Consider the following 25,177-nt stretch of genomic DNA (forward strand, 5'->3'; position numbering starts at 1 on the left):
AAAACTTATTTTCATATAAAAAAATAGTGATTGAGAAGTGTGGGCAAAAGTGATGTGAAAAGAATATATATTTTATATTTAGAACACACCAAATTATCAGTGATGATGAAAATTAGTACAGTGGTTTTCTACGAGAATGTAGGCATTGCCTGAAAGAGGGCATAAGGGAAATGTTCTGCATTTTGATTGACGCCTTGGTTACATGGATATGTACATTTTTCAAAACTAATTAAATCATACCATTAATATTTGTGCATTTTACCATATGTAAACTTTGTGCCAGTTAAAAAAACACAACTGTGATGTATTTTCAAGACACTCTTTTTTCCCACCGATAATTGCTTCCCATATCATTTTCTTGGTTTTTGGGAAGGGGTAGGAGAAAGAAAAACTGATGTTGTTCAAACATGAATTCTCCTTTGGAAGTATTTATAAAGAATGCCACAGTATTTTCATGCTTCTTTTGAATATCCTAAAAGCAAAGTTCCTGACTGCAGGTCTATGTTTGTGATTTCTGTCCCACAAGCGGTATGAGCTGTATGTTTAGGTCTTACAGCAGTGTCGGGAATGGAATAATGAGTAGAAAATATGGACCTCAGAGATACCCATATTCCCTCCAAAGGGGAAAGGGGCTCTACTAATCCTTTTATTCTTCCATGTGTCCACAATATATATATATATATGTGTGTGTGTGTGTATATATCAGGAAAAACAAGATATGCACAAGTCTGAAAATTTAGATTGCCATAATATTGTTCTGGGTTTTAAGAAGTCAAGACCAAAAGAGGACTCCATGTTTTGTTTTATGGCATTGAAAAAATTACCCATATTCAAGTCAAAAGCTGAATCCATTATTTGTACCCATTTATCAGCTGTCACAGGGTCTACCTTGGTGGCTGATAACCACAGGTAATGTCTGCTAAAACAAATTCATCAGGCCTAGAAGAACTTCAACAGTCAGCAGTGCTGACTTAATATCTCCACAGCACACACTGAGATTTCTCTTAGAATTGACTGTAGAAGGTTTTCACAGATTTGATTTTTCATTCTGCATGCCTCACATTAAATATTGTTAAAATTTTTAAACCAAATTCTGTTTTTTCTTTTTTTTTTTACAATTTACAAGTGTTCATATAAGAAGGAAACGACTAAAAAATTACCCACCCAAGCACCTAGAACTCATCTAGAGAACAATGCTAATAATACAAAGGCTGTGACCAAAGAACTCCATGATTCGTGGGAAAGCCAGGAAGCACAGTCTAGCCTCTGGAAGGAACGTGAGGCGGCTCGGATCCACCGAGGTGCGCAGTCAATGGTCCTTTGCTCCCTAAGTCAAGTTCAGCAGCCGCATTTCTGGTTCGATGTCATTACTTATTTCGACCTAAAACAGAAAACACGAATTGCTTTCAAGAACTTCAAAGCTGACAGCTCAATATCTTTTATATTCATCCAAGTCTTTTGAAATGCAAAATAGCTCCTGGGTGCACCTGGTGCTGTCTGACTGTAGCAATAAGAAAGTTAGAAACTTGGGCCTTCCGCTTTTCAGATTAGGGCGTGGTAATAGGGCATCATCATCAGAGTGCAGGATGATTTCCTGGGAGAGAAGTGCCAACCACACAGTAATTGTTGTGTGATGTGGAGTAGTCGCTATTGCTTTTCTTAAGAGTAAAGATAACAGGGTAATGTTGTGTCCACAAACTATGAGATATTCGCATAGCCTGTTCTTTCTACAGTATGTTGGTGGTTAAGTGCTCAAGATCATCCTGCTCTTGCTTTCATAACACCCAACCAATGACTCATGTTTCTTACGCACATCCCATCCTGTGATGGCTACTTTTATGTGTCAGCATGGCCAGGCCATGGTGTCCAGATGTTTGGTAAAACTTCAGTTTACCTCTCACTGTAAAGGTTTTTATCTTTTATTTTTTATTTTTTTTTAATTTTAAAAAGAGATTAACATGTAAATCAGTAGACTCTGAGTAAAGCAGATTGCCCTCTGTAATGTGGGTGGGCCTCATATAATCTGTGAGAAAATCTTAACAGAAAGGACTGAGGTCTCTTGTGGAAGAAGAAAGTCTGCCTCCAGACTGTCTTTGGACTTGAGCTGCATCTCTTCCTTGGGCCTCCAGTCTGCCAGCCCCCAGATGGCGGCACGTGTAGACACTCACACACACACACACACACACACACTCTACTGGTTCTGTTTCTCTGGAGAACCCTGACTCATACAGATCCCCATCTCCAATCACTGTTGTCTCCACACTTTTGAAAACGACTCTGCTTATTCTATCCTAAGCAGTAAGCCTTTGAAATGTTAGGGCATCAGCTTCTGCATCTTTGCACAATGTCAACCTTAACACAGTACCTACTGTGTAGTTGATACTTCATAAACATCTGTTGAACACTTTTGCTCTCACAGTTTCTCTCCTGTGAAAAGTCTTAGCTAATCCAAGCCCTACTCACCTTTGAAGGTTTGGCTGAAATTTCTTCTCCACTGCAAAGAAGACTTCCACTTCTCCCTCAGCCATTTTGCTTTCTCATCCTGCTAAGAGCAACTCTCAGGCTATCAGCTCTTCCCTATGTACAGCTAGTGGCATCCAGGACTCATGATTAATTACTTCACGCAGGCATGCAAGTTGTCTTCCTTCAACTAAATTGTAAGCATCATTCCAACAGACTGCATTTCACACTCTCTTCATAACCACATCTAGCAACTCCTTTTCCTCTACTTCAGCTTGATGACTTTATGCATTGGAGTGAACTCTTCAGTTATAATTTGGAATGGCTGAAAAATTTCCCAACCGTTTGACTTTTTGTTTGCCACTCTTCTCATTGTAGAGCATGAAGAAAACGACCACAAAATACCCACCCAAGCTCCTAGAACTCATCTAGAGAACAACTCCCTCCTGCATGCCTCAGGAGTGGGAATCCTCCAGGCCTCTCCCTGTGCCCCATCACATTTCCTCTGTTCATCTATTCTCTACATTCTGAATATCAGTGTCTACCCTTTCTACTCCTTGGCATTTTAACAGGGACTTAAACTAAAAGAGAAAGGATGGGATTATAATGGTAGAATAGTTTTATGCAATCTTTACATTAGAAGGAATTTTCAGGGTTTATTTTTCCATCCAATACATGAATCTCTTTGAGAGTGAGAATAAGGCAACAGGAGAAGGTGTTTTTCTTTGTTAGCAGTAGTGTCAGTGAGGGTTTGGGGGAACTTCTAGGTACCCATTACATTTGTCTTTAACACCAGCTCTGCCTCTAGCTAATATTTTCTGCTTCTGGGCTTTAGCAACATGGATTGGTGAAGCAATGAAACAGGCTGAGCCTGTTCCTATGATGTCAGGTGGGAATTCTGAAAGTGTTACTTCAGGAGCTGGGAAACATGTCTGTGAAGAGCTTTTACAGAAGACAGTGAGGCAACTCCGAAAGGGGGCATTCAAAGGAAAACCTATTGGTAAACCTGTGTTAGGTTTTATTAGCAGATTGACTTTTAAAAAATCAAACAGGGCTGGGCACAGTGGCTCACGCCTGTAACCTCAGCACTTTGGGAGGCCGAGGCTAGTGGATCATCTGAGGTCAGGAGTTTGAGAGCAGCCTGATCAAAATGGTGAAACCCTGTCTCTATTAAAAATACAAAAAATTAGCCAGGCGTGGCAGCGGGCACCTGTAGTCCCAGCTACTAGAGAGGCTGAGGCAGGAGAATCCCTTGAACCCGGGAGGTGGACGTTGCAGTGAGCTGAGGTCACGCCATTGCACTCCAGCCTGGGCAAAAAGAGTGAAACTCCATCTCAAAAAAAAAAAAAAAAGAAAAAAAGTCAGACACAAAAGTAGACAGATTAGTGTTATGAATCTCTATGCATTCATCACTCAGCTTCAGCTAAAATGAAAGTTGTGCTATTAAAGTTTCACCTATCAACTAGCACCCCCCTGCCTTTTTTGGCTAGAGTATTTAAAATAAAATCTCAACTATTTTGTTCTTTCATTCATATCTCTATGCATTTCTAACTCAGTGATTCTTAACCAGTCGACACTTGCCGGTATCTGGAGACAGCAATGGTTGTTGCAGTTTGGTAGGGAATGGTGTTAATATGGCATGTAGGAGGTACAGGACAAGAATGCTGTTAAGTATCCCACAGTGGCACAGATCCACTGCAAAGAATTACCTTGTCCAAAGTCAAAAGTGTAGAGGTTGAAATAACCTGCTCAATTGGTAAGAATTTCTTTTCTTCCTTTTAGCTATTCATTAGCATACCTATCAAAATTGACAAAAATTTCTTAACATCATTTAATACCCAGCCCATAATCACTTTCCCCAATCATCTAGAAATATCTCATTACAACTGGTTTGTTGAAATTATACCTTAAAAGTCTGGAAGCATCACTATGAAGTGCATATATTTATAATTTTCACTAATAAGGTAAATATAAAACTGATTGATTAAAAATCTTTCTTAAGATTTCAAAGGGTACAGAATTTTGTGAAATGTAGTATTTTTACTTAAGCGTCTTTTTTTTCTTTGTATTTCTACCCCCTAGTCTATTATTTTATAAACCAGTTGATACATAAATAGTTTCTTTGGGGATGATAGATTACTTACACATTTTCTATGTAGTAAACATGTATGTGTATGTGTGTGGGTGTGTATCCAACTATTTGTTGGAGTGATTCCTATGATTGAGAACTGCCTGGGCCAAGTTTATGCAAAAATCTACATTTTTGCATAAACTCCCCATGACTAGGGTAACTTGCCCCAGTATTTGAGAATTTTTCATTTCCTAAGGCTGTACAAACATCAGATATCAATATTTGTAAGCATCGATAATGTAATTTTTAATGAAATTCTTTCTCAGCTATTAATGTTAACCATATTATCTTCATATAGCCTTATAACTCATTTGTGCTATTCCATTTTCCTCTGTTCCTTTTATTTTCACTTCTCTTGTAATGTTAGTCTCTTAGTACTGATTTCTGAAGACTTCATTTACAATTAAAGATATTAACATTTTGTCAAGAATTGCAAATATGTTTTTTCTCATTCGTTTTACTGTGGTGTTTTATTTTTTGGTTATACAGAAGTTGTGTATTGAAATATAATCTAGTTCTGTTTTTAAAAAAGGTTTAAAACCAAGCAAACCACATATACACAATGTGTTTGACTATTATGTCTCTTTAAATCAATAACAGTTTCCCTTCCTTTCTTCTTCTTCTTTTTTTTTTTTTATTTGCTTTATACTATTTCCCACATGCTAGATTTGGCTGATTGCTTCCTTGTGGTGAGGTTTAATTATTTTTATATTTTTATAGTATCAGTCCAAGGTCAGGCTTGACTTTATGGCAAGGCATTTTATAGGTGGTGCTGTGCCCTTCTTATTGTAGCACATCTGGGGACACATGTCTGGTTGTCCCACTTTTTTTATTTTTTTATTTTTTTGAGATGGAGTCTCACTCTGCCACCCAGGCTGGAGTGCAGTGGCACAATCTCAGCTCACTGAAACCTCTGCCTCCGGGTTCAAGCGGTTCTCCTGCCTCAGCTTCCCGAGTAGCTGGGGACTACAGTCATGCACCACCACTCCTGGCTAATTTTTTATTTTTTGGTGGAGACAAGGCTTCATCATGTTGCCCAGGCTGGTGTCGAACTCCTGACCTCAAGTGATCTGCCCGCCTCCGCCTCCCAGAGTGCTGGGATTACAGGCGTGAGCCACCACGCCCGGCCTGGTTGTCCTACTTTTAGTGATGCTATGATTGATCAATGGGTCTGCATAGAATACTTCGATTTTGGGGATCCGTAAGATCATTTCCCTCTTTCTTTCTCTTTTTCTCTCTCTCTTTTTGCAGATGTTTGTAGATATGTTAGTAGTTACTTAAGGGTAACTGTCCTCAAGTCTGAATGGAATCGAGTGTTTCTTCTGATAGCACTGTAAATGTTTCTTTTTCTATTGCTTTTCTAATCACTTCTGTGTGTGTGTCTGTGTGTGTGTGTGCTTTTTTCCTGCATATTGTGTAATCTTTCCTGTATATTGTTTCTTCCCAGAACTTATCATAATATGGGGATTATAAATTTTTTTTGATGTCAATATTAAGTGCAAAATATGTGTATTTAACATAAAATTTGGTTTATATCATTGGCTTGAATTTTAAAATCAGAGGACACTTTCTCTTGGAAACAGGGCAAAATGACTTTTTATTTGTGTTGTTGATTTTTTTCAGGGGGTGGTGGTGGACTGTATCTCCACATCACTGCATAAGTCTGTTTTCTTGCCATTGGCATCAATGGCAAATACACAGAAAACTTCTGAGAAGGCCAGGAATTGATATTCCCCCTGGGGAACACTATTCAGATATGAGCTTTCTGATTTTGGAAAAAGGCTTTATGTGCTTCATAAAGAAGCATGAGAATCAGGCTCCACAAATTTTAGGGGCAGAGAGTGAAGTCACAGGTCAAAGGAAATGATCTCTGTTTCCTTTGACATGTGACTGGTCACTGGTCACAGCAAACCCTCTTGCATGTTGCCAGTTGCACTATTGGTGGCATGATTCCCTCCTAACAAAGACAGAGGTGCACAAACTGGATACTACAATGATAAGTCTGAAGTGCATAAGCTGTATAAACAGCCATTTCACTGCTACATGGTCAAATAAGTATACATCAGGATGTGTTCTTACAGTATTCTATGACATGGTACAACCATTCTTATGATGCCTCAAAAAGTTATTAATGTCAGTGACAAGAGGAAAGAGGTCCGAAGCTAGAGAGAGCAACGAGCCCTAAGTGCCACTGCACTGGTGCTAGGTAAGGCAGGCACACAGAGAAGCCCATCTCTCCTTCGGGATAACTAAGAAGGCGCTGAGTGCATTACAGCTGCAGTGCTCTTGAGACAGCCCAGGAGAGTTAATGCCTCGCAAAGTCCCTTCCATTTCCAGGGACTGACGGTGAGCCTCAGGGAACAGAGTTCCACCTTTAGTAGTGGGAACAGTGAGACAACCACTGATATGAGCCGATCACAGTCACCTTATAGTCACATGCCGCAGGACAGAGATGGCAGGCAGAATTTGACATAGCTCAGCGCACACTCTATCTGGATAAACATAAGATGTGAAGGCTAATCAAGGACAAATGAAAACAGTATAAAGATAGAGTGATTCTATTCCTCTTTAGGTGCCTACAGCTGCAGTTTACTAACACATGGCTGGTGATTGTTGGTTTTTAAATCAAGGTTTGAAAGAACATTACTCCACCTTCCCACCAACTCCTACAGACACACACACACACACACACACACACACACACACACACCCTGATTTGTCCTACTAGCTGGTGCTTAATGTAGATGCTGTAAATGCAAAATGGCCTGACATCAACTTACATATGGGGGTACTAATGCAAAACAGCTATTCTCAGGAAAGAGTAGAAAGAGGTGACCACCTTTGCATCTGTCCTACAGCCTGATCATCAGAGGTGGGTTTCCTGTGTACCTGGATTGTCAGAGATAGAAAGCAGGCAGTGAAAGTACCTGTGGAGCTGGCTGCAGGGCTACCCTGAAGTACGGATTAGCTTTGGCTGTCTTCTAGTACTTAGTTGCAATAGCAGCCACTCAATCAGCAGTGGCCACATAGCATGTAGCAATTTTTGTGAAGAAAAATTAGCCTCCAGCAAAGGCAATCAGACAAGTTAAGATACCAAAGAACAGTCAAGTTTTCATTTGTAAGCCTTAGAAAAAGACTTGCTGAAAGGTATGGGAGAATCTCAGGTCAGCTTTTCTCATCAAGTCTTTCTTAACTGCAGTCATAGGCATTATCCTCATGGAAATTTCTAACATAATCAGATCTAGCTCTACCTTTACTGTAGAAGACAGTTCTGGAATTCCAGCTGCTGTCCTTCTTTGATGAACTGCCTTGCTCTAATTATTTTTATGTGAAGAATTACTGCTACATGGAGCTTAATCTTCCCGGTACCCAGTTGCTAACCATTTGGATGGAAATACACCAGTTATGATTTTGACAAACTTCAATTTAGTTACTCACTATGTTCTCTGAAATTCCATATCTCTTTGATAGCTGCGTATGTTTACGCCATGCTATTTTTCTTCCCAAGGGGTAAATCTGCTTCTGTTAACCCTCTTCTCCTGGTGTTACTGCTGCCCCTACTGTAAGCTGATGTGTAGTTGTCCTCTTCAAAGCCACTGCTGACCACTGGGCTCTGCGTTCTTATGACAAGAGCAGTCTTTACTCTTTCCTTTCATGGGTGGTGCTGTCAGTGAGTGGAGGCAGTGATGGTGTAGATCCTGGTAGAGACTCCATGGCAGTTATGGTGAGACTTACACCTCCCTTGCTGGCAGTTGTGGTAAGATATTGAATCCCAGTACAGATTACTCCTGACCTGTGTGTCACATGTCCCCAGGCCAGACCCAGATAACCAACACTGAAAGCATCTTGATAGCTTTAGGCATAATGGTGGAGCCATGGCTGCTGCAGGTCTCTTAGGGTCCTCACCGAGAGCTGTCAAGACACCTGCTCTGCTTAAGCATCTGCTTCCTATCCATTCACTCACTTTATACGAGAACTATGGCAAACATCAGATTAGGGAGTCATGGGCTTCAAATTTGTCTTCTCTAGAATCGCCAAGCAAATCAGCCTCCATGCTGGAGATACCTGTTTTCTTCTGCTGCTTTTTTTCCCCCTTAAAGACTTAATATTTTAAGAGCAGTTTTAGGTTCACAGCAAAATTGAGAGGAAGGTACAGAGATTTCCCAAATGGTCCTTGCCCCTGTCCCTGCCCTTGCACAGCCTCCTCCATTATCAGCATTCCCTACCAGTGTGTTACATGTGTCACAACTGATGAACCTACATTGATATAGTCACGTGAAGTCTATCGTTTACATTAGGATTCACCCTTGGTGTTGTACATTCCATGGGTTTGGACAAATGTATGCTGAAATATGTCCATCATTCCAATGTCATACAGAGTAGTCCTACTGTTCTAAAAATCCTCTGTGCTTTGCCTATTCATGTCTCCCATCCCGCAGCCCTTCATCTGTTTACTGTCTCCATAGTTTTGCCTCTCCCAAAATGCCATATAGTTGAAATTATATAGTATGTAGCCTTTTCAGTTTGACTTCTTTCATTTCATAACATGCATTTAAAGCTCCTCCATGTCATTTCATGATGCCGTAGCTCATTTCTTTTTAGCACTAAATAATCCATGGTATGGATGTCCCAGAGTTCATCCATTCACCTGAGGAGGACATCTTTGTTCTTTATCAAGTTTTGGCAATTATGAATAAAGCTGCTATAAATATCCATGTGTAGGTTTTTGTGTGAACCAAACTTTTTAGCCTCTTTGGGTAAATACCAAGGAGCTTGATTGCTAGATCTTACTGTAAAAGTATGCTTAGTTTTGTAAGAAACTGCCAAAGTATCTTCCAATGTAGTTATATTTATTCTGTTTTTGATAAATTCTGTGTCATCTTTTCAAAGTAGTTCAATTGTTATTTCTCCCGGAAGCCTTTCCTGCCAAGAGAGAGTTAACTATTCCCCCTCCCACATAAAATTTCCTTGGAGATAGATATTGTTTTGCATCTACCTGTTCTATGTACATCTTCCCTCCTAGATCATTGGCTCCTAAAGGTCAAATCTCAAGTATTATTTATCTTTATATCTCTAGCACTTAGGATGTGCCCGGCGTGCATAGTGTAGGTAATCAATCAGTGATTGTAAAGTGAATTAAACTGATTGATGTAATCAGTGGGCTTTTTAAGCTTGATATCATTACTTTAAAAAGAAAGAAACAAAACATCTGTGAACCATCTTACCCCTATCCCAACCCCACTTCCCATATACACATTCACATACAATTTGACTGTGCACACTTGAAAGGTGCACTTTGTGGTTATGGAGCATTGACATACTCAAACATGAGAATTAAGGCTTCCTGTGCAATTGTGCAGTATTACCTAGGAATGAGCTGCTGGCTGGAAACTCTGCATGTGGAGTTCAAAGCTACCTGTTCACAGACATGTGCCTGGGAATACGCTAAGGATTCTTCTGACCCCCTTAATAAAGTGGCTTCCTCACAGCACCTGACTTTCTACTTAATGGTGATAAAAGAGGCTTAATGAAAGTCAAAGCCAGCATTCATTCCCCTCTCTAATAATTTTGCACAGAAGGTTGGCTTTTTCTCCAAGCTGTTGCTGGGTAGTGATATGGCATCATTGGGTTCAATGGAATTCAATATAACAGCCTTACTAAAAGAAATCAAGTAGACTGACAGAGGCAGATTGGATAAATGCTGAAATATTTGCATACTGGTGGAGAGTACAGATACTGACCTCTTAAATTGTTTCATGCACTGATTTCAATTCAGGCTTTGTTTGATCTTTTAGATTTTTGCTTCCTTCATGGTTGAAAGGCATTTCATATTCATCTGACATGGTAATACGCATAGTGTGTCAAAGCAGAAGCTTGTTCTATTGCTTTCTGTAGAGAATAGCTTGTAGTTTATGCTATATTCAGCAATCCACTGCTAGGTCAGCAGTGAACAGGGATGCTGAGAAAAGCCTTGGAGCAGATAGTGGAGCTGATCAAAGCCTTTTAGGTGATCTTGAAAGTATGTTTTAGGTGTTTTTGATTCACAGAGATGGAAGTGACTTTAGAGAACATAAGTGGAAGTCTCTTGCCTCTGGGTCATGCCACAGAACACTCTTTTGAGGTACATAGGTACACGGGCGTCTAGTTTTTAAAAGTCATTCAAGAAGAAAATTCCATTATCAACATTTATCAAATGGAGTTTTTAATAACTTTCCCTAATAGAAAGATCTCTCTTAAATTGCAGCATTTTTCATATTGCAATTTCTCTGCTGACTTTTTTTTTTCTCACAGTGGAGATGAAAGAAACCATTCATCATCCTCTTATCACATAACAAATATATGAAGACTCTCTAAGTCACCACTAGGAATTGTCTTCATTCTTTTCTCACTCCCAATGCACTAATCACCTTGATTATTGTCACAATCCCTGATAAGTTTCCCAAATCTGCAAATATCAACTTTTGGAACATATCGTTTATGAGCACTTAGTGGTATGAGTAATGATGTGGTGACTGCTTGGTTCTGGAGTGTTATATAGAGTGAATGTTTTTTCCAAATTGGATTTGCTTTAAGAACCCAAAATTTATTTAAACATCTATCATATGAGAGGCACAGTGCTGATTTGTGCTGCCTGTGAGCTATGTTTACTTTAGATCATTCTGCCAGAATAAAGTTAATTCAACCTGGGGAGGTAGAGGAGTCAGAGTAGCTTTCTCAGAGCTTCAGTCCTCACAGACGCTGGGTGCAGGGGCTACATATTTGGGTAAGAACCACTGTGGCAAAGAGGCAGCAGATGAAGCTTTTCATATGTGTTTATTATACAAGTGACTATTTTACATAATTTCTTCTATCACCATGGAATTACAGAACACTGAGCTGAAAGAACAAAAGATCATCTGAGCAAGTCCATCATATCAGGTTGGGTGATAGTTTGCCACCCAGGAAAGATCTCAGCTCCACAACTTACTAATAGTGGAACTTTGAGAAAGTTGCCTAACCTCTATGAACCTCAGTTTTCTTATTTATAAAATGGGAATATTAATTAGCACATTGCAGTGTTTTCATGAAGATTCAGTGAGATAATATATGCAAGTATGATAGCTATTATTAATTTATACAGTTTTATATGTGCTACTTGGAATTTTCTAGGAATGGAATCACTGTATCTATTTCCATGTTTCCTAGTATTTTATTAATGAGGTGACTAAGATTTCTTTCTTGTACTCAACTGAAATCTAACCAGTTTTGGGTGGTTTTGTTGTTGCTGACTTCCTTCCATGTCCTCTAAGAACAGGAAACTTGTTTCTGAACTTGTTAGTCAAATGTTTGAGTACTAGGAAGAGTAATAGGCAACTTTACATGTACCATACACACATTATCCAATTTAATCTGTTTCCCCTCTGTGAAACCATAGTATGGTGACAGAACAAGTCTTAGAGACACTGAGGAAGGTGCCTGGATGTCACATGGAAGGCCTGGATTCACTGCAGGTCTTTCTCCCCTTTTTACTTTGCTGTGCTGCCCCAGGACACATATTCAGTCTTCACTTCTGCAGATTAAATAATCTCATTTAAAAAATTCAGTAACCAACTATTGATAAGGGGAATAAGATAAAACTATTGTTTTTGAAACATAAATGATGTCACCAGCTTCAAATCCTTTTTGGAATGAATAATAATAATGACGATGTTGGGTTACATGTGAAAGGTGTGTTTTAAATATGAGTGGAAAATTAAACCAATGATTAGTAGTAGTAGGTTCAAATTATTTCACTTTTGGTTAGTTTTCACTGAGTTAGAAGGATTAATATTTTCCATATCATCACACCTTTACTTACTGGTTTAACAGGCTTTAACTCAACATGATCCTGGTAGTAGGAGTGTGTATCAAGTCCACCTATGAAATCAACTGAAAATATAACATAGGCCAATATGAATAAGTATGTGAAAAATACACATAATATTAATGTTTAAGGTAGAATGCATAAGAGCAAAGTTAACAAAAATATCCATTCACCATAACACGAAAAAATGTTTAGCAAAAAGGACTACTAAAAATATTGTCAATGAGCCAAAAAGAGGAAATTGAAAAAATACACAAATAACCTGGATTCATAGGGTCTGAAAAATAAATTGTTATTGGTTTCAGTAAAAAATGAAGTAATATTAAATAGCATGAGATTTTAAATAATGTGTTTGTCCTTAGGCACACAGACATGCCCTTTCTCCTTATATATCAAAAGATAAACTGTCTCCTCTTGCTGCCAGAATCCTTTTTGTTTCCTTAAGAGTATGTATTGCACCATTAGAAAGGCATTTGAGAAGCCACACAATCTATCTCCATGCCTTCTATCCCCAAGCCACCCCCCAAAAATAGGCATGTGCCTTTTGCAAAGGTTTTGTTTCCTGCCTAATGGCACAGTAACTGGCTGTCTGTATAGACTTCTCATCTTTGTAATATTCTTTCCAGTTTCCTTTGGTTTTGAGCAAAGCCTCAATCTTTTCTTCTCCCAAATCTAATGTACATATATGATCTTTGTTTCTCCTGTTTCATAGTCCATTAAAGATACTAATTACTTTAAACCAAGCTTTGGTTGTATTATAGCACTCTAACATTAACAGGCATACAGGCGTGTAGGAAAACTGAACTCTCAGGAGTGTGTGTGTGTGTGTGTAAATGCCAAGCAAGTTCGTTAAATGGAGGACATGTGTAGTATATTTTAGCCCAAATATTTGCCTTCATATAGAGTATCAGTTTTTGGCAAAAATTTTATAAAACAAAACCCATAAATAGTATCTGTTTATGATTCTTTTCACCAAAGATAGACACTACAAAATTCTAAGTCTTCTCAAATCAACTTCTGTTCCTTCAGGTGCAGAAAATACATTTGTCCAATTAAAAACTGGGACTCCATTCTAAAATGTCTTTTCTCAAGTCAAGATACTTCAAAGGGAAATTACAAAATTAAAACATAAATTATTGTGCAACATTTTGAGTTCTCATTTGTCTTTTGCTTTTGTGAGGATATAGTTCAATTTTTTCTGTAACCTTTCAATTATTACAATTTATGAAGAGTTTTGAAAGTTTTTTTGGGGGGTGCTTTGGTTTGTTGAATAATCAATTTAAGTTTTGCAATTGATCTTGAATGTAATGCAACTAAAATGTAGAAAATTCATTTATAAAAATACAGACATTTTAAGAAACTTAGGTTTATTTACAAAGTAGTTCTTCAAAGGCCGAAATAGTCCGCACTCAGATTGATAAAGGGAAGGGAAGAGAGAAAATGTATTCTTTTATGGTGAAGTTCTTTTTGTTTTCAACAATGGCCTCATCACAAAAATATTCTATTTTATTTACTCTAAATGTGTGTGTGTGTGTGTGTGTGGATATGTGTGTGTATATATATACATAAATTTTGAAGACACTTAGAATTTCTGTTTTCATTGGTAAAATAGTGCAGCTTTATTAGGATGCAATTGTAAGTTTCTTGTGCACTTGAATTCCAAATACAGTCCTGCTTCATGTATTTTTTAACATAGTAAGAATATTTTTTGTTGTTTTTTTAAGCCATATGTTGTACTTCACAAAATTTGTATTGTATTATTTCCACAAAATAAATAAATGTATCTCTAATATTTACTACTTAATTAGATTATGACAGGATTTAAAATAATATCAGAGTTTTACCTTGGACAGAATGAACATCTAAAAGGCTTATGCTCGCTGGTCACGGTGGCTCATGCGTGTAATGCTAGCACTTTAGGAGGCCAAGGTGCGCAGATCATTTGAAGTCAGGAGTTTAAGACCAGCCTGGCCAACATGGTGAAACCCTGTTTCTATTAAAAATAAAAAAATTAGCTGGACATGGTGGCACACGCCTCTAATCCCAGCTACTCAGAGGCTGAGGCAGGAGAATTGCTTGAACCTAGGAGATGGAGGTTGCAGTGAGTCAAGATCATGCCACTGCACTCCAGCCTGGGTGACAGAGGGAGACTCTGTTTTCAAAAATACTAAAAATAAAAGAAACAAAAAAAAAAAAAAGAAAAAGGCTTATGCTAAGCCAGGTGCAGTGGCTCATGCCTGCAATTCCAGCACTTTGGGAGGCCAAGGCAGGTGGATTGCTTGAGCTCAGGAGTTTGAGACCAGCTGGGCAACAATGGTGAAACCCCATCCCCATTAAAAAAAAAATTCAAAAATTAGCTGGGTGTAGTGCCATGTGCCTGTAGTCCCAGCAACTTGGGAAGCTGAAGTGGAAGGATGGTTTGAGCCTACAAGATGGAGGTGGAGGTGGCAGTGAGCCCAGAATGTGCCACTGCACTCCAGCTTGGGAGACAAAACCAGATCCTGTCTAAAAAACAAAACAAATAAACAAACAAATTTAAAAGGCTTATGCTAATTATATGAATCAGATTAAAAAAGTAAAATCATTTAAATAAGTTAATTGGTGTTCTGTTGAAAGCATCTGATAAACTAATATAATTCCAGTACTATAAACTGGTATATAAGACTGGTATCATTATTTTAACTCTGAGAAATTCTTCTCCTAATGTGTTGGTACATTGACCTACACTTCCAGGTGCTCTCCACTGACCCTACCAGCTGGATATGGTGGGAAGAGTTGCTGGTAGGAGCTGTAGCTTGCAGTACCTCTCCCACATCCATCTGAGACTGGATGGAGTTAGCCATCTCCACTACACCTACTGAAGTAGGTATCTTTCTCAGTGATCAGGTTGCATGCTGCCGTTGAAAGGAAGATGCTGGTTATGTTTTGTCTTTTAAGTGTTGGAGAAAAGAGAGTGGTATTGTTGGTTTTCTTACAGATTTAACCGTACAATTAAAAGAGAATTCTTAAAAAAAAAAAAAAAAAGGATTCTGTTGATTGCTCAGGCATCTCACATACCTCGATAAGACTATGATAGAAACGGGAAGAATTGTCTACATGCCCATTCTAGATTTTCCTAATACAACTATCAATAGTAATATTTCATTTGAAAACTAAAAAATGCAGGACAAAGTCTAAACCAGATAAAGTGCCAGGGCAATTTGTGTAAGCAAGGACTGTTTTAACCAAATTAGGACATCTGGTCCCTGCAATTGATGGCACTATAAATCAGCCACACCTATGTGTTTTTTCTTTCTTTCTTTTTTAAATTGTTATTTGTTATGTGTTTTTTTTCTTTCTTTTTAATTGTTATTTGTTTTTTGGCTATACCTTCTCTGCATATCAGAAACCTAGTATGATGTAAATGTTGTAAACTCTAGAAATAAAATGTCACATATAGGTAAGACTTAAATTATCAGATTCTAGAACTAGACAAGACTATACAAAATGTAACTATTAAGGAGGAATCATTGAAAAGTAAGTAATAAAGAAACTGAAATATCAAGAATTCTTCATGGATGGGACAGAGAAATGAGGCTTTTTGGCCATGGAAGCCACCAAGTCCCCAAGATGAGGCTGTTTTCATATTAAACAATAGTTTGCCATGCACGCATCGATATTTCCCATTTGCTAGAGTGGGATGACAGTTCAAGTAAAGCGGCAAATGAAAGTGTACACAGAGGACGTGTTTACAGATTATGAAAGCTTTTTAAAAATGACATCAAGTGCTTTAAAAATGAAGAAATTTTAAAAATAGAAGACTTAACAAAAGACTTGAAAACAACTCATTAGGAAAGACCTTCAGTTTTTAAATTATGTTTGGGGAAAGGCAGTCATATTATACCGATAAGAAAGTAAAGCAACTCTGCATTTTTAAATTCACTTTCTTGAGAAAGATAGGAGAAGAGAAGATGCTGAATTAAGTACTTTCTTCAGTGGAAATAGGGGTGTGAATTTCAAAAAACATGAAAATAAACAGAAAAGGCATGGACAGGTTTTCAGAAGTATTAGAAAAGGAAGATTGGAATAAAAACATCCAAGGAAATCTGTAGTTATAACAGCAAGAACACTATACAGAGATCTTCAGCAGAAGAGATGGAACAACAGAAGGAAGCATCAGGGCACAGCTTGCTGAGAGCCTGCAGGACAGTGAAATTGAGTTCCATGTACTTTGATTATTAGATCCTGGAAGTGAAAAGTATATTTTAGAAAAAAATAACAACACAATTAAGGGTTGGCATCAACTGTCCAGAAAAGTCAGCCACACAGAGGGCCACTCTCTACACCCATTCTCAGAACCTGAGGTGTTACCATCAAAGATCCCCTGGGGAGAGCCTGTAACCAGGAAACCCCTTTGTTTGCCGTCCTTTCAAATCTTCTTCCTGTGCCAACTTCCAGCAGCACAGCCAAGCAACTTCTTGGAAGAAATAATATTACTTGTAACAAAATATCTTTGTGGTTACTCGCTTTAGCCATCACCAATTCCTGACATGGATTCTCACAGAACCGAAGGAATTACAGAGCTACTTTAGATTTATAGCAGCATCCTACTGTGCAAATACAGACTTGTATTCTACTTGTAAAAAATACACCACCAATAGCAACTTTTCTGTTTGTCTATGGGACACTCTAGATCACAAACAAAGTTTCCATTAGATAATCCAGTGTTACTGATTCAGTTCCCCACACAGCCATGGCAAACCTGATTGACTTTATGCAGAATCAAAGGGGAACTAGAGGCAATTGATTCTCCTTCATCCCATGCTGCTGTTCAGGAGGCAACATGTGCAAGGTGACTGGCTTTCAACCCGGCAGCTTCCTATGAGAAATAATTCACTACATGTCACGTGAAGTTGAAGATGTAGCCCTTCGGGGGCTATGGGAAGAGTCACCCTCAGCTCTGAGAAATTTCCTGTGCTCCTCAGAGGCAGGCTAAGTGCTAATGTTTCCCTTCTCTTATAGAGATGCTTGCTGCTTATTGTAAATCCAGAATCGATACTTGGATCCTCCTCTGTGTGCTGGAGTCTATTTTCCTGTACATTCATGCACATCTCCTCAGATTTTCAAGATTCTGCTGAGCTGAAAGCTCAGAACATACGCATGAGGATGTGAATTAACACCATTAGATGAAGAAAGAGAGGTTGGAATTGGGCAAATCCAAGCAATATCTTCTTTTATCATCTAGACATTACATTAGTAATGCCTCTGGTTTTATAAAGTATGGCAACTTTACACAATTTAAATTTTAACTTATTTTTCAAGTCTGGTCTTAAACATATTTTCAAATTTGATAAGTACTTTGCTTTCATTTTTGAAAAGATACTTTTAAGTTGTAAATCACTTCTAATACACGGAAAAATGTAGAATATAAAATAGCAGATGCCTGTGTTTCCACTTTAGGATTAAATATTTTTTGCTATATTTTGTTCAAATTTCTTTTTATTTTAAGAAATACTGGCCAGGTGCAGTGGCTCACACCTGCAATCCCAGCACTTTGGGAGGCCGAGGCGGGCAGATCATGAGGTCAAGAGATGGAGACCATCCTGGCCAACATGGTGAAACCCCGTCTCTACTAAAAATACAAAAATTAGCTGGGTGGGGTGGTGTGTGCCTGTATTCCCAGCTATTCGGGAGGCTGAGGCAGGAAAATTGCTTGAACCCATGAGGAGGAGGTTGCAGTGAGCCGCGATTACACCACTGCACTCCAGCCTGGGCGACAGAGTGAGACTCTGTATCAAAAAAAAAAAGTACCAAATCACAGATATAGGTAAAACTCTCTCCTTCATCCTCTTGACCTGATTTTATATATCAGGCAGATCTTGTTTTGAATTCCAGCTCTACACTTATTAGCTTTGTAATTGCGGGCAAATTATTTAACTTCTAAGTGGCAGTTGCTCATATGGGCAAGCTGCTTGCTCTAGTTATCTATTGCTATATAGCACATAACCACATAATGGTGTCTTAAAACAATAATCACCATTTGTTTTGCTCATGAATTGGTACATCTGAGCAGAGCGTAGTAGGAAAGGTTTATTTTTGCTAAACACAATGTTAGCTGGGGCACAGGAGGCTGCAGCAGCAGCTTATGAGGTGGTGCATTCACATGGCAGGCAAGTTAGGACAGGCTCTTGGCTGTTTGCTTAGCTGGGGCTGAGGGCTGGAGACCTTGTTGCTCTCCACAAGGGCCTCTCCATGTGGCCTGGGCTTCCTTGCAAAATGGTAGTTGAGTTTAAGGGTTGGTAACCAAATATAGCCAGGCAGAAGCTGTATCACCTTCTATGATCTGGCCTGAAAAGTCACTCAGAGCCACTTCCACCAAACTCGATTAGTCAGGACAGCTGCCAAGTCTGCCTGGGCTTAAGAGGCAGAACAGCAACTCCACTTCTTGATGGGGAAGTTAGGCAGGAAATATTGTTGTGACCATTATTAGCAATTAAATTCTTCTATAATGGCTAGTACTAATAGTGACTTCCAATGGGTTTACTATGAAGACTGACAAGAAAGAAAAATGTATACTATATGCAGGATAGTGCCTGGCTAGCCCTTGGAAGGAGCTCAAACATATTAATTTAATTTTTTTTCTTCACTAGAACTTTAATTCGTGTTTGTTTCCCCAAAGCAGATGTCACGGGACTGCGGAAGTCCTAGGCATTCAGCAAGTGTTTGCTTTTTCAGTGAAGGAGGGGAAGGGGTTAATAATTGTAAGATTTTGAGAATAGTTAGTCATGGCTCTTATTACCTTTAGGATCACAGATCTCTTATAATCTTATAAAACTTGAAGAACCCCTTTGTAAGAAAGTGCACATTTGGCCGGGCGTGGTGGCTCATGCCTGTAATCCCAGCACTTTGGGAGGCCGAGGCGGGTGCATCACGAGGTCAGGAGATGGAGACCATACTGGCTCACACGGTGAAACCCCGTCTCTGCTAAAAATACAAAAAAGTAGCTGGGCGTGGTGGCGGGCGCCTGTGGTCCCAGCTACTCAGGAGGCTGAGGCAGAAGAATGGCGTGAACCTGGGAGGTGGAGTTTGCAGTGAGCCGAGATCGTGCCACTGCACTCCAGCCTAGGTGACAGAGCGAGACACCGTCACCAAAAAAAAAAAAAAAAAAAAAGGTGCACACTTCTGTATCCGTTGAATGATTTTATTTCATGGGGTTCACAGCCCATTGCATTTATGGACTCCAGGTTAAAAGTCTCGGATTGAGACTTTTGCCTCTGACTTGGATACACTTAAAGTGAAAATGTGCCATTTCCAGTGAGCTCAAGCCGTCATTTATGTCCCAGGTTTAACTATATTCACCAAATAATTAACCAGGATGTAGGCATTTTGTTTTGCTCCAGCTATGTTGCACACTGCCTCATCACCGAATTTAGGAGCACAGAGCCCCTATAACACTGTGTTTAGGTCAGAGAAAAGACAAGACTCAGGAAGCTGAGGGACAGTTAACACATTTATTCTGAGGTTGCTTTCTAGTCCATCATTGTTCCTGCTATGTAGGTATTAGGCTTTTGTAATCAGCATTTATTTTGCAAGTTGCCAAGTCCAACAATAATGTCTTAAAGAAACATCTGAAGAACTCAAATATGGGGGCAGTTACACTGTGATTTGCTTGTTCCGTGATATAAATTCATAAGGAGAAAGCTGGGGAAGAGGCTTGACATCAACTTAGTTCACACAGAGAAGACCCTTCAAAGACTGCAGAGAGGAGTTCGCAGCACCCAACCATAATGAGGGCTTTTAGGAGAGACCAGTTATTTCAGAGGTAGCTGGCAATGAAACCCTGCTGCTGTTATGAGAGAATGAGCTAACTCTGCAGTGTCGCTGATCTGTTGCTGTCTCCTGTCTGAACAATCTGAGCATTCAGTAGGCACGGTCTGCTGTGTCAAAACACATGCCACAATTGGGGCTGCTTATGGCATACCTAGTGGCCGCCAAGGCACCATGATGGGTCTGCTGGGCACAGTGGACTTCACAGTGCCTTAAACCATTGCTTATGTCCCGGGGGTGGTTGGGGCTGTGCTACCCTCCGCCTGAAATAACTTTGTGACCCCGAAGAGCTGTCCAAGCAGGCAGATGATGCCCAAGTGCCAGCTTTATGACTATTTATGGTTGTTCTCTTTACGCTTCAGGAAATTTAAAATCTCCTCCACCTTTCAGAAGGCATGTGAAATTGAAGAGAAGCACATGAGACCAATGAAATGCTCCATGTTAAGCCAGTTCCAGCTGAAAGAATAGAATATGCAGTCCCAGAGGCTGCATTGTCCAGATCAGAGTTTCCCAAAATTTTTTACCTCTTTCTAATCGGCAATACTATGCAAAATGGATGCTTCCACTCTATCTTGTCCCTCTCAGTCTCAGGTACTTACGTGAAGAACTGATATAGTTCAATTGTCCTTGATGGCAACTTGTTCTGACAAACACTGAGTGCAATCCCCAAGAGTCTGGAGGGTCTGGCAGCCTCTCCAGCTCTGTCTCCGATCCTCATTCTTCCTCATTGTGAGGAGTGAGAAGGGAGGCAATAAGAGACCCGTGGTCTTCAAACTGGAGAAGATGTGCCCCAGGTGAATGTAAGACCTCACAAATGGTGTGTAGGCATAGCAGAGTGTTCAATTTCAAGAGACACAATTCCAAAATTTATGTGCCTTTGAAAAAGTGTTGCCATTCTGGACCTTGCTTCTCTCATTCCTTTCTATAATCATCTTCTTTCCACTTTGCAAGGACAGGTATTTATCTCAGCCATCTGGAACCTTAGCTTGGTGCATCATCCTGGCAGGACAAGCCTTCGGGTCACCAAACATAGTGGTAGTTTTAATTTTGTATGCTGATATTAATAAAGTAATAGCTACTAATAAAAAGGTAGCTGGCTTTCAATCTTTTGCTTCTAAAAAAATTGCAGAAGAACCTCATTACTAGTAGCACTTTAAAAATAACTTTAGATGATAGGTCACCATGTATTTTTGGGCACATAGCTCAGCCTCTTTATCTGCAGGGTCAACCTTCTGCACATGTTGTATCTCCTTCCCTGCTTTATTTTTTTCTCTTTTATACTTATCACTATTTACTATGCAATATTGTATATTTTACTTAAAAAATTCATGTGTGTCAGACTCCCTCATTACAAGTTAAGCTTCATAAGGGAAAAATTTTTGTCTGGTCTTCTATATAGTTTTGCTCCCTGCTATAGCCCTCAAACCTAGAACAGTGTCTAGTACAAAGCAGGTCCTAAAAAGTACTTGGAGAAGGAAGGAATTTTAAAAAATTGAGTGATATTGTTACAGCAAATTTCTTCCCATTCTCCTATTTTTTCTGTGAACAAGGTTACTATAAATAAATACTAGCACCAAATATTGGAAGTATTTGAGGTAGCCCATCATTCTAGCAATAACTAATATTCATCCATGAAGACATGAACTTATTGAAACAAAACTGCTGCATTCATTTCATTAAGAGGTGCTTTTCCAATAAATATTTCATTTTATGTTTAGGACTCATTCATCAAGATTTGTAATAAATTTATGTTTACTCAATCATGTTGATGGCCAATAATTGAAATTATATTCCCATCCAAAGAAGAAATTGAACACTCAAAAATTTCCACTTTACAGGGAAAATTAATTTTGGGGGGGGTGAATAAATCTGAAAAGATTTGCAAGCCACCACACGGATTTCAGTAAAATGTAATTGAGAGAAATTAAATATGTCTAAATGAATGGAATAATATAAAAGATTAATGGATTTTGAAACTCAATATTTTAAAATACCAGTTGATCTTTGGAACAATTAATCTATGAATTCAAAGAAAGCCCAATAAACATTTCAGCAGTTTAATAAAAATGCTGATTTCTAAAATTTATGTGAGACGGTAAAGACTCAAGATAAGACAATATTGAAGAAGAACCAAGTTGAAGAACTTTTACTACCAGATATCAAGACATTTTTTCGAGTAAATTACAGTAATTAAGAGAGTATGCCATCACATAAGAAAGGACAATAGATAAATGAAACAATAGAGTTAAAAAATAGATCTACTTGATTTATGACAAAGGTGTCATCATAGGACAACAGGGAAATAATAGTTTTATATACATGTTTCAATGGGTTTTTGGTAAACAGGTGGGGTTTGATTACACAGATAAGTTCTTTAGTGATGATTTCTGAGATTTTGGTGCACCCATCACCCAGGCAGTATACACTGTGCCCAATGTGTAGTCGTTTATCCCTCACCCACAACCGCCTTTCCCCCCATTTCCCAAAGTCCATTATGTCGTTCTTATGCCTTTGAGTCCTCATAGCTTAGCTCCCATTTATAAGTGAAAACATACAATGCTTGGTTCTCCATTCCTGAGTTACTTCACTTAGAATAATAATCTCCAATTCCATCCAGATTATTTTGTTCCCTCTTATGGCTGAGTAATATTCCATGGTGTGTATATATATATATTTTATACCATATAAAATATAATATGCCATACATAATATACCATATAAATATAAAAATACAATATGTATATATGTATATATACACACACACACATATATAAATATATGCCACATTTTCCTTATGCACTTGTTGACTGATGGGCATTTGGGCTGGCTCCATATTTTTGCAATTGTGAGTTTTGCTGCTATAAACATGCATGTCACATGTCCTTTTCATATAATGACTTTTCCTCTGGGTAGGTACCCAGTAGTGGGATTGCTGGATCAAATGGCAGATCTATTTTTAGTTCTTTAAGAAATCTTCACACTGTTTTCCATAGTGGTTGTACTAGTTTACATTTCCACAAGCAGTGTAAAAGTGTTCCATTTTCACCACATCCATGCCAACATCTATTCTTTTTTGATTTTTAAATTATGACTATTCTTGCAAGAGTAGGGTGGTATTACATTGTGATTTTGATTTGCATTTCCCTGATGATCAGTAAGGTTGAGCATTTTTTCATATGTTTGTTGACAATTTGCATATCTTCTTTTTAGAATTGCCTATTCATGTCTTAGCCCACTTTCTGATGGATTTGTTTGTTTTTATCCTGCTGATTAGTTTGAGTTCCTTGTAGATCTTGGAGATTAGTCATTTGTCGGATGCGTAATTTGCAAAGATTTTCTCCAACTCTGTGGGTTGTCTGCTTACTCTGCTAATTATTTCTTTTGCTGTGCAGAAACTTTAGTTTTATTAAGTACCATCTATTTATCTTAGTTTTTGTTGCATTTGCTTTTGGGTTCTTGGTAATGAAGTCTTTGCCTAAGTAAATGTCTAGAAGGGTTTTTCCAGTATTATCTTCTAGAATTTCTATGGTTTCAGGTCTTAAATTTAATTCTTTGATTCATCTTGAGTTGCTTTTTATACGTATAAGGCGAAAGATGAGGATCCAGTTTCATTCTTCTACATGTGAGTTGTCAATTATCTAAGCACCATTTGTTGAATAGGGTGTCTTTTCCCCACTTAATGTTTTTGTTTGCTTTGTTGAAGATCAGTTGGCTGTAAGTATTTGGCTTTGTTTCTGTGTTCTCTATTCTGTTCCATTGGTCTATGTGCCTAGTTTTATATCAGTACCATGCTGTTTTAGTGACTATAGCCTTGTAACATAGTTTGAAGTCAGATAATGTGATGCCTCCAGATTTGTTATTTTTGCTTAATCTGGCTTGGCTGTGTGGGCTCTTTTTTGGTTCCATATGTATTTTAGGATTTTTTTTTTTTCTGTGAAGAATGATGGTATTGTGATGGGAATTGCACTGAATTTGTAGATTGCTTTTGGGGGTATGGTCATTTCACAGTATTGATTCTATGCATCCATGAGCATGGGGTGTATTTCCATTTGTGTCATCTATAATTTCTTTCAGCAGTGTCTTGTAGTTTTCGTTGTAGAGGTCTTTCACCTCCTTAGTTAGGTATACATGTTAAGTGTGTGTGTGTGTGTGTGTGTATATACATATATATGGCAGCTATTGTAAAAGGGATTGAGTTCTTATTTGATTCACAGCTTCGTTGCTGTTGGTATATAGCACTGCTACTGATTTGTGTATTTTGTATCCTCAAACTTTACTGAATTTATTTATCAGTTCTAGGATCTTTTTGGGTTAGTCTGTAGGCTTTTCTAGGTATATGATCATATCAACAGTGAACAGTAACGGTTTGACTTTCTCTTTACTAATTTGGATGCCCTCTATTTCTTTCTCTTGTCTGATTGCTCTGACTACGACTTCCAGTACTGTGTTGAACAGAAGTGGTGAAAACGGGCATCCTTGTCTTGTTCCAGTTCTCATGGGGAAAGCTTTCAACATTTCCCCTTTCAGTATAGTGTTGACTGTGGGTTTGTCATACATGGCTTTTATGACCTTAAGGTATGTCTCTTCTATGCCAATTTTGCTGAGAGTTTCAATCATAAAGGGATGCTGGATTTTGCCAAATGCTTTTTCTGAATCTATTGACATGATCATGTGATTTGTGTTTTTAATTAATTCTGTTTGTGTGGTGTATCACATTTATTGACTTGTGTATGTTAAACCATCCCTGTGTCCCTGGTATGAAACCTACTTGATTATGGTGGATTATCTTTTTAATATGCTGTTGGATTTGGTTAGCTAGCATTTTGTTGAGGATTTTTGCATCTATGTTCATCAAGGTATTAGTCTGTAGTTTTTGTTGTTGTTATATCCTTTCCTGGTTTTGGTATTAGGGTGATAGTGGCTTCATAGAATGATTT

The 25,177-nt window shown here is 38.5% G+C and overlaps 1 protein-coding gene across 1 annotated transcript in view; it reads right to left on the bottom strand.

Moving 5' to 3' along the window:
* Window positions 1-244: 244 nt before the first annotated feature.
* The window catches only part of NKAIN3 (Na+/K+ transporting ATPase interacting 3), a 714,014-nt gene continuing 689,081 nt past the window's right edge, over window positions 245-25,177 (bottom strand). Inside the window, exons 6-7 of the mRNA XM_011931938.1 lie at window positions 12,429-12,499; window positions 245-1,381 (exon numbers count right to left, since the gene is read on the bottom strand). Coding sequence (XP_011787328.1) covers window positions 1,328-1,381; window positions 12,429-12,499 — 125 coding nt within the window. The 3' untranslated portion in view covers window positions 245-1,327. The remainder of the gene's footprint in view (window positions 1,382-12,428; window positions 12,500-25,177) is intronic.

The sequence above is a fragment of the Colobus angolensis genome, unplaced genomic scaffold (genome assembly GCF_000951035.1).
Source record: "Colobus angolensis palliatus isolate OR3802 unplaced genomic scaffold, Cang.pa_1.0 Scaffold92, whole genome shotgun sequence".
In the NCBI taxonomy this organism is placed as follows: Eukaryota; Metazoa; Chordata; class Mammalia; order Primates; family Cercopithecidae; genus Colobus; species Colobus angolensis.